The sequence below is a fragment of the Pagrus pagrus genome (assembly GCF_965226575.1).
Source record: "Pagrus pagrus genome assembly, chromosome: 7".
Taxonomy (NCBI): Eukaryota; Metazoa; Chordata; class Actinopteri; order Spariformes; family Sparidae; genus Pagrus; species Pagrus pagrus.
The window spans coordinates 4,953,077-4,964,061 of NC_140191.1; the positions used below are offsets into that span (position 1 = coordinate 4,953,077).

The window sequence follows — 10,985 nt, forward strand, 5'->3', positions numbered from 1 at the left end:
TCGTCTTCACTTGTATTTATTCATACTATTTCATATTTATATTCTATGTTCATCATATATTCATATTTATATATATTTATATAGTTATTTACAAATGGCAGTGTTGCCAGTCAAAGAAAATGATATTTCAACAAAAAAGGATAACAAAAACAAGTGTCAATTCAGTGCTATGCTGAAAGCACACAAAGTCTGATTTTAAGAAGAAAAAAAAGTAGGAAAACAGCAAAAACACTTGTGTGTGTGTGACTCGGTTGCATGTAGTCTTTACATGATGTCACACCACTTGTGGATTTTGTGTTACATGGTCTTTCCGCTCCAGAACATGTGCAAATGTAGTGTTGCTGAAAACTGCGTCATCGACTCTCCCCCAAAAAAAACTCCAGGCAGCGTGCAGGCGTGACTTGACATGGACTTGAAACACATTGGAAAAAAAATCTTAAATAAAAAGAAAACATACAACACTATACACTCTGAAACAATGAACTGATGCTTCTTGAGGCAAGGGGAGAAGATCCAAGTAATAGTTGTTCGCATTAAATACAGCCATGCATTAGCAGCGATCATCACACATTCTTCGATACATTTTCTGATAGCTTGCCTTTCTCGGACTTATCAGTCAAAAATATTGGACCAAACAAACATGCGGTATGTAAGGTATATACTGTCTCTCACATTCACCCACTCAGAGAATACACTTTGGAATTAAATGGCTTTTGGATCAACTAATTGGTTTCTACTTTTTTTCATTTCATAATGCCAGTTAAGAACTCTTCTTTCTCTCAAAATAGAAAAGTGCCTCCCAAACTAAGAACCTCTGACACACGTGCACTTGCGTGTGTTTGTGTGCAACAAGCGTTAAGCTATCTCCTCTATAAATACAGTACAGTTTTATATTCTTCTCTCTTCCGACCCCACATGGTCTATTTAACAAAAATAGAATAAAAAATAACTTTCAATACATTCTAGAAACAAACACACAAATGGGTTGGTCGTATACAGAGACTGGGGGTGGGGGGGGCAGTAAGAGGCAGGTCCTGGTGGAGGTGGAGGTGTGTGGATTAAGGTGGAGGGCGCAGATGCACCCCCTCAGGAAGCTTTCAAGGGTGAACTTTGAAGGAGAGCAGCTCCTCAGAGTGCATGTTGTTGAGTGAACGCAACTCGGGAAGCTTGAGAAGCAGCTTGGTGAAGGTGGTGGACGACTCCTCGCCGTGGTTCTGAACTACCAGGTTTCTCAGGGCCCGGATCAGTTTGTCCTGCAGGGCCTCAACTGAGTTCAGGTCCTGGATCCCTGAGCGATCTGAGCAAGAAAAAAAGGGGGGCATGGTTAATGCTGGAGGTCAGAACAGGGCTTTATTATTGTTTTAGGGTTATAATCTGAGAGTGAGTTGTCTAGCAAAACTATTGTGTATTCTGCTTTAAAACACATTGTGTGTATATACATCGATCTAACTAGAGTTTGTGTTCTTACCAGCTGAAACGAGCACCACGGCTGTGAAGAGGCTCATTTCATCCTGGTCGAGACGCAGTGCTGCCAGCTTCTCGCTGAATTCGCACATGGAGTTGAGCAGCTCGCCGGCGCCCAGCGACCGTAGCGTGTCAAGGCTGTAGCGCTTGCCGCTCAGGAAGGTCACCGTCCGCTCGGCCACATTGAACAGAGAGGCGAAGCGGACCATAAGCACCTGGGAGTCAAGAGAGGGAAGACGAGAGAGTTTTTAGTTTATGGTTTGAATTGAACTAAGACAACTTGTTGCTCATTTGTAGATCCAAACTGACAGAAAAGCCTTCTCTCTTACAACTAGTTTTTAAAAGTGATGTTTGTGCAAGTGATATTTCAGCTAAAATGTGTGTAAATCTCAGCTCTGCCCAGGAGAATTTCTCAGTCACACCTATACAGAATTTCAGAAGGCTCTGTTATCAGAGCAAATATTAGGTCAGCACACACAGCTGACAGTGTGCTCTGTTTGGGAAAGCAACAATGGATCTTATATTGAGTGAGAACTGCCGTGTTTGACTTCAAAGCGAGCACAAAATAACATCAGGTGTTGATGTTTTGCTTGTTTGCCCCCTCACCTCGAAAGTTCCAGCTTTCAGCAGGCCGACTTGGTCGTGCTCGGGGAGGTCACGGAAACCTGGGATCCTCTTGGCGAAGTCGACCACCTCGCGCACGGCGGGGGTGAAGCTCATGGAGAAATCCTCCCAGATCTCCTGGCTTGGCTTGTGGGGGTCCACGTACGGTGAAGTGTTCATCGGACAGACCTGAAAGAAACATGAAGACAGAAGGTCAATCAGGGAGCGTGAACAAAGGCCTCACTTGACTTTTAGCTCTAGAATGGTGACATGAATTTCAAGAATGTTGATTACATTACTCACCAAGTGTGCTCTATTGTTCACACAGTTGGTTGGTCCATTGTAACCACTTGAGGCAGTTAGTGTGTTAAATTCATGCTGTCTTTGGCTGTCTTCTGATGGTTCACAGCTAGGGGTGCTGTTGAGCTGCTGCTGAGGCTGCTGCTGCTGGTAAACTCCCCTCTCCTCCCTGTAAGCAGTGTTGGCGACCTGTTGGCTTTGACTGTAAGAACTGTGCTGGTAACCTCCAACAACTGCATTGTTGTTCCAGCAGTTCCAGCTCTCCCGTTGCTCCTCCATGCGACCGTTGCTCCCTGTCTCCTGGGCGACTGGCGAGGGCGAGGTCTGGCCCTGTCTCTGGCTGAAGGCGAAGGCATCTTGGTGCTGCCTGCTCACAGAGGAGACAGCCTCGTCCTCGCCGCTGTCTGATGCGCAGGAGGAGGCAGAGCTGGAGTTTGTGTCCATGGACACCACAGACTCCGAGTCCTGGGGGCACTGAGGGGAGGAGGGGTTTGAGCACGATGGAGAGTCGGAAGCAGAGGAGGAGGAAGAGGAGGACGATGAGCTGGCATCGCTGGTCATGGTCTCCATGGGCAGTGACGGGCTCTGGTGACCGTGCAGCATGCTGTGCAGCTGGCTGTTGTTGCTCATCATGTTGTTCATTGCGTTCTGCATCTCCAGCAGCATCCTCTGCTTTTCCCGCTTTGGGATGCGGCCAAATCGGACAGCTGAGAGTAAAAATGACAGCCATTAGGTCACTTTGAGGTTAACAACAATTAATAGGAGCATTGAAAAGAAAATGACATCCCTCAGAGTAAAGGGGTCACATAATCAGAGGATGTTTGCTTTTCTATTCATCTGTATGGTAAACTAGACAAACAGCTGACTGAGACTAAACTAAATAAACTGCTCACCATCTCTGGACATGCCAACAGCCAGACACTTCTTGAACCGACACTGCTGGCAGCGGTTCCTGTTGATCCTCATGATGGTGCAGTTCTCCATCTTAAGACACTTCTTGTACTGGATGTTCTGCTGGATGCTTCTCCTGAAGAAGCCCTGAGATACCACAAGGAGCATTAGTCATCATGTGAGCGTGTGCAGTCAGCAAGAGGATATAACTCAAGCTAGCAGAGAGGCAACAACTTCATTGCAGAAACTTGTCTCACCTTGCAGCCCTCACAGGCATGGACGCCATAATGGAAGCCAGAGGCCACATCACCGCACACCTTGCACAACAGCACCATGCCGTTGATTTCTGCAGAAACAAAGATCAGTGGTGATTCATGTGCACAAGATAGGATTCAAAAGAAATTTTCTAAACAGTGTAGTATTCCAATAATGCCAAGATTTTATTCTTACTGGTAATGCTGCTCTTGGCAGATGTGGAGGAGCGACCAGCCTTCTCCGTGCCGTGGCTTCGGGGGTGGCCATTCTTGGCTGGCGGAGAGATATCCACCACTATGCCAACAGCCCTGCTTGGCAGCGAGGGGCGGGACATCGGTGGCGATGTCGACAGGTAGCCGCTGCTGGGGCTGGTGCTCATACAGGACTCTGGGCTGGAGGCAGAGCCAGAGGAAATATAGGCAATGACGCCTCCTGTGGAGAGACGGTGACAGTGCAGAGTTATAGCAGGCAAATTACTTCCAAGACGAGGAGGTGGTATGCAGAAAAATGAGAATGAATCACTCAATTAAGAAAAAAATATATCTCAGGAAATATGTTTTCAAGTAAATCTATTTATGATCAACAAAACACACAACATCAAATGTTTTTTGTTGTTGTTGTTTTTTTTAACTCTACTACACATCAAGCTTGCCAAAGTCAATTGGAGCCATATATGATAACTGTACTAAAAATAGCTGTATGCCTCATAAACCGTAGGCAGTACAAGTAGAGCAGGTGGCCCTGACACGCCTTTGTCTCTGTTTCCTGGTTGGTTTATTCAACGCTGCGATTGACCTGCTTTATCACCTCCAGTGCTTGCTGATTGGGTAACATGTTACATAACATGCCTGGGACTCTATGGGAGTGTGCTCTGCTGACCTGACGACTAGACAGGGTCACTGAAGCACTGGAGCAAAACAACAGTTGTAGGCACTGAAGAATGTACAGCTAAAACACGTACCACCGGTTATGTAATGACATGTTTGGTTAGAAAACAGCCCTGCTGGCTGTTTTGGATCGAGAACTAGACCACCAAGAATTTGCAGCCACAATAAAAAAAAAAAAAGAGCAACTGTTTGAAAATAATTTAAACCGCAATAATTTAAATGGGGCATCGCAAGTGATGAATGAAATAGTTTTTGGAGGTAGAAACTATTATTTATTAACATCAAATGCATTTAATAAAATAAATTAATAAGGTCAGCAAGAACACAACTTAAAGCAGCATTTGCTTTTATTCGTGTTTTCTAAGTGTCCTTGGGCAAGGCAGTAGGGTTTTTTTTAACATTAAACTGCTACCCAGTGCGACCGTGTTAAAGTGAGTCATTTGAAGTAGGCCAGTGCAGTTTTTAAATACCAGTCGTGCTTCGTGAATTTCCATTTAAAAATAAAACGCACTGCGCTTCTTGTGCGTCTTTACTGGAAAGATCTGCGAAAAAGTTTTAAAATGTGTTTCTCTTCGCCGAACTGTTAAAAAGCCCCTGGGTTTTAGGCGCAGCAGCACATGATTACCTAACCACAACCATGACTGTTCTCCTTCGCGACCCGCCCACACGTGGACCTGTCATGGATTTCTGTGAAAGCGAAGCGCGAGGAGGTGAAAAAAAAATCTAGGTCACTCTCTGCTGTCTCTGTCGGGCTCACGTGTATCTTGCAGTCGAGCCTCGCGTCGAGGGGTGCTGTGTACAGACAGGATTATGCAATTTTCTGCGTCACGGCCACCCGCTCGTCCAATCAGAGAAGAGCTCCCGCTAAAGCGTGCTCTAGGAGTGGAACGCCCCTCGACCAATCAGAGGAGTGTTCTTGCACTCGTGTACACACAGCGGCACATGGCTAGTCTACGCTGTCCATGTGAGAGGGACCGGGGAAGATAAACACTGTTGTTGTGTCAAATGTAAAAGGTGGCAACGACGCGGCGGCGCACTGGCACTCCTAACCCTGTTTTAAAGCACAGTGTCACGTTTATAACACGGTTAAAACACGCGACAAGCTATTTAAACACTTTTTCTATATATGTTGTTATTTTCTGACACAGAAATAAGGATTATGCTGCTGCACGACAGGGAGAAAAGACGAGACACTTTGAGTACGAGGAGACCATTCATCTGCGCCCAGCCCTCCTAAAAAATACTTCCTCATCGTCCGGATCTATTAAATTACAATCATTATGATGTGTTTACCGAATTCAAGCCACAACAACAGTTTTCTAGCATTTTCAGAACTATGTCACAATGAATTGCAGCGAGTTTCCACCAGTATCACAGCCAGTGAACGCATCTGAAGACATTATGTACTGATGTGTTCAATTGGTGTTGCGGATGAATGAGACTCGTATGTAGGACACCGTCACTGCAGCCATGTCCAAGTTTGTGCCCGGTGCATGCACTGAAAACACTGTAACCATGCAGTTCTTGCAGTATTGAATTGATCAGAAAGTGTCCTCTTACCAGGCTTGGCGGTTCCGATGTCCTCAGGCATCTCGGATCGAGGAAAAAGGAAAATCTCCAACAACTAAACTCAACTGTCACGACTTCTGTCGCCGTCACGAAAACAACGGAGACTAAACTTGAGGATTCTGTGCGACGAGTTGAACGATGTTCATGAAGCTCATATCAGGGTTGTGATTCAGGAAATAGTAATAACTGCAGCTCAGAGAGAGAGAGACGAGCTCGGACGTCTGAATCAGAGGAACTCCTTCCTTGTTGTGTGTGACTGCGGGTTCGTCAAGAGAACTGAATGTTCTCAATAGTGGGCTCGCCCATGTGACCCTTTTTCCGTCGGCCACGCCTCTCCGCCCGGCCGCTCGAGCCACTTTAACCCAGTGACACACTTTCAGGACACGGGGGGGCGGAGCCAAGCGCGTCCTATCGACGTAACAGAGGAATGGTAACACAGCAGTCACGTTGCAGAGCACAACGTGAAGGGTGAAGCCTGGGCTGTACAGTACGGTCATGCCGCGTGCATCCATGTCCTGGCTGCTGAGCATGAATGATCGAGGCTTCTAGCTCTTGTTTGTGGCTTCACTTTTTTTTCCTGCAGTCACGTTATACTGACACACATCAGCAGGTCCGTACGAACATTTTGTTTACAGTTGCGCTTTGCCGTTTTGGAGAAGAAATTCAAAGTCAGGATTTTAATACGTTCAATATAAATGAGGAAATAACACAAACTCAGAAATATATGTATATATTATTATTTTTTTGTATTTTTTTTTTTTTTTTTTACAACTGAATGAACAAGCTGTTCTCAGAGGAAAATAAGGTCCCAGAGCACTGTTTGAAGCTAGAAAGGTGGCAGAGTCCGCCACATGTAAACAAAGTAGCACAGTATGAAATGGTGTTGTCCTGTAAGGTCAGTTTGTTTATTCAGTTTATTCAGTCATGAAAATGATGAGAGCTTGTTTATTTAGTTGGTTTAGGTATATATATAAAAAAAATCAGTCAGTGAGGATTTCTTCCCCAAAATAACATGGTGCACCTCTAAATACATGTTGAGTTTGAGTGTAAATAGCAGTATTTTTAACGTACATTTACTTCACATGTACAGCTTATGCTCATTTAAGCATGTACTCCACTATTTAGTGAGGAAATGTACTTAAACACACCATACATACAACATATATTTGTACAAAAACATTAATGTCATAATCATTCGTCAAAAGAAGCAGGCCTTCAGATGTCAGGGTGAAAAAGAGATGAAACTGGGTTTAAGTGAGTATTTTAGAGATTACACATACTTGGTGTAAAAAGCACTTGAGGTCGCATTTAGCGCTGTTTGCTGCAGTGTGCCGTCAGCTGGTCAATATTTTTATTTGTCCAGTTCTCTGGCTTATGACCAAATACACGCAATCTGACTTTCCATCAGCCACAGCTGTACTTGTGTTTACTGTTAGTCATAAAGAGTGGTGGGAAGTAACTTAGTATGTTTACTCAAGTACTGTACTTAAGTACAATTACATGATACTTCACTTTAGTGTTTGTATTTTCTGATACTTTGTACTTCTATTCCACTACAACTCAGAGGCAGATATTTGACTTGTAACTCCACTACATTTATTTGACAGCTTTATGTTACTAGTTAGGCTACTCTGCAGGTTTAGTATAATAATACTACTTACAATAAACAAATAAATTAGGATGTAATATTGTAGAATAAGATAAAACTTTTTTGATCCCTGAGAAGGAATTCACAAGCTACCCAGCAGAGAAACTATAAGCTGCAAAATGCTGTGATGAACACATGAATGCATCAATAATTATAATCCAATTCTGCATAAGTATGTGTCTCTCTTTGTATACATGTATGTACATATGTATATTAACTGTACATATATGAATGTACATGTATACATTTATGCATACTTTATGTCTGCGTATGTGTGAATATGCCTATTATTTTAATGTAAGACCAAGGTGAAAATTATTTTGCTACAGAATTTGAATGCAGGACTTTTACTTGTAACGTAGTATTGTAATGTATTGCATTATTGTATTGCTACTTTTACTTATTTGTTCATGATTTGGGTCCCTCTATAAAAAGGTTGTACTTAATACAATGCAGTCCAGTAAACCACCACAGAGACCTTATCAATACACCCTTGTGGATGTGAATTATCTTGGGCTGCTGATATTGTTTGTTTTTCCTTTAGAACCACTCAGGCTGGATCCATACGTACACTGACTACGTGGCAACGTCTGTGCTAGCTTTTCCAATACATTCAACACGGGTGAGTGTCATCCAAGTTTTCAAGGCCTCTTTCACATTTAACCCCATAGCAGCCATCTTGCTTTGACTTTGTGTCAATCAAAATAACTTTGTATAATGTTACTGTGTTTGACCTCAGTTTTGTCAGACTGTGGGCTGACATGAGTCTCTATGTGACACCTACGCAGAATTAACATCTGTAGAAAAGAAACATTCCTATTTGTAAATGCAGTCGTTAGGCTTACTTGAAACGGGTGAAAGTGAAATTGCGCTATTTGTCATTTTGTCGAGCTCTATGGAAGTCCCCAAACTCCCCCAGTAAACATTTGATTTGCCGGTCAGAGGTGGTGCAGCTGTCAAGGTGAAAAAATATTACGATTATTGGTCATCACAATCACACATACCAAGCTCAAACAGCACTTAAACTGCAGTTTGCAGTGTGCCTTCATCTGGTCGATATTTTGAATCATCGTGAACTCTGGTTTATGACCTAATTCCTACTAAACTAATGACATTCCCATCAAGTTCAGTTAAATGCTCAGTGGCAGATGTTAGCATGTATACAGACTAATCTAAGATGGTGAACAAGGTAAACCTCACACATGTTTAGCATTAGAATGGATTGTCAATGTGAGCATGTTAGCATGCTGAGGTTAGCATTTATCTCAACGCACTGCTGTGCTTACACATCATCATACTCCTCTTTCATGAGTGGCACGTTGACTCAAATCACACTTGACTGGATACATTTAAAAAATGTTAATGTTTTACCAAAATTAAAAGGAGATATAAAAACACCCCAACATTTTTTTTTAACATAGATCTAAGATATACAAAGAGATAATGGACTAACAAGGCAACCAGGATAAGAGCTTAGAAAATGTGTTTTTTTAATTTTGTGTATATGTATGTTCCGAAATCGAGTCACTGAAACATAAGTTATAACTCAAGTGTCTAATAAAACATTTACATTTGGACCAAAGTTAGCCCAGTTTTAACCTTAATATTTTTTACTTGTCAATTACCAAGAGGAAACCACAGTGCCGCATCAAAACAGGGCTTACGACAGCTATTGTACTCTAACTCGTCTACTTTTAATAACCAAGGTGGTTTGCACTGTGGTTCTGAAACTTTTTGAGTCATGACCCCCCAGAAAAAACCCGGTTGTGGTCAACTACCCCACTCCCAGCACTGGGACTTTTAACTTACAACATCCTGAAAGCACCAAAATGAAAAGGTTTTTGTGTGTGTGAATTCATGTGCACAGGCACTTTGATTCTCATAAACAAACTCAATAAAATCATAGAATCAGTCAGATAGTATCATCGAAACAGGCAATGTAATGTGAAAACTATTCCCCAGTTTAAAATGTCATTTTATTTTTTTCCTCCACAACCATCTTGTGTCCCCTGAAAAATGATTCACAACTCCCAACCCCACCGGCTGAGAACCAACAGGTTAGACCACCACGTCCTTGACGTTACCTCATTTTTAATCATGTTTATTAGTTGTAATGCGACATTTATTGTGCCAACTGTTTCATTGTCGTCATTGTTTAATCAAGTTTAAGATTTGGTATTGCTCGTGCACAAAACCAAGCAAAAACGAGCTTCTGGAAAATTATTTCATAACAAGACTATTAAAGGAAATAGAGAGGCAAAAATCCCTTCGTCAGTTTAAAAACCATGTGTACTACACTAACATTCGTACTGTGCGTGTTTTTTTTTCCACATTCAGCTGTCTGGCCAGAGTTCAGGGTACTGTGGAATGGTTCCCTCTTGGCAGAACATAAGGTCCTCAACAGCTTCCAGCCATCTGAGGTATTTTAAGAACACTGAAATGCCATTTTAGAGTAGAGATATGTCAACTTAGAAACAGGGACTTGTTTAAATCTCTCTTCTGTAGCGTGACAGGTCTCAGTCTGTGTTGTTGTAATCTTTGTAACTGTGTTCTCATGCTGCTCTCTTGCCTGAGACTGTCTTGAAAAGGAGACTTTTACCTGGTCAAAAAAAAAGGAGAATTAAATAGAATATAATTCTACTGTTCTTTAAAAAGGTATTCTATACTGGATTTTCCATATGGACTCATACAAAAGTAACCCTCTCAATCATCATTTGACCCACTTGTGTCAGTGTCTGCATCAGCAGCGACCCATTTCCTTGTTGTCCTATCTGCTGTGGGTTGGTGGCTCGCTAACCCAAAGCATCAGTATTTTGACAACCTGGGAATGAAACGCAATCAACAATCTATCTCCAAAATTGATCACTGCACCTTTAAATGGTGTTTACAAGCAGTAACTGAACATTCCTGTATAACATAAAGGATAAAGGTGGGGATATTTGACTTTTTTTTTTACGTGCTATGTTAATACAGCTGTATTTTACTGACGTTTAGACAATGTTTATATGCCGATTATAAATGCTGTAAAGTGAACACAAATGATCAAATAAAACCCCAAACTGACTCAAAACTACCCTCAACATGATGTGAGTACAAACATATTTATTCTGTACAATCAGCTTACAAGCATTCCCAGCATTACCAACAGCACTTACTGGTTCCACCCTTCAATTAACAATGTAAAAAAAAAAAAAAAGAGGCAGACAAGACTTCCTTTCCATTGTGTTCCTTTATTACCATATTTGCGGAGATAACTTAATCAGGAAGCAAAAAATATACCAGACAATAAAGTACTAAAAATCTGAGATACAAATAACCCCCCAACACAAACCACCCAGAGCCCCCCCACCCCTCCTCCTCCACCTCCT

General features: G+C 42.3%; 1 protein-coding gene across 1 annotated transcript; it reads right to left on the reverse strand.

The window, feature by feature from the left end:
* On the reverse strand, positions 1-6,545 carry nr1d2a (nuclear receptor subfamily 1, group D, member 2a). Its single transcript, XM_084358192.1, has 8 exons — positions 5,961-6,545; positions 3,709-3,945; positions 3,516-3,604; positions 3,261-3,405; positions 2,371-3,074; positions 2,071-2,256; positions 1,469-1,679; positions 1-1,297 (listed from the first exon to the last, which is right to left on the reverse strand). Exons 1-8 carry the CDS (start codon positions 5,989-5,991, stop codon positions 1,098-1,100), a joined length of 1,803 nt encoding a protein of 600 aa, XP_084214318.1. The 5' UTR covers positions 5,992-6,545; the 3' UTR covers positions 1-1,097.
* Positions 6,546-10,985: the final 4,440 nt, after the last annotated feature.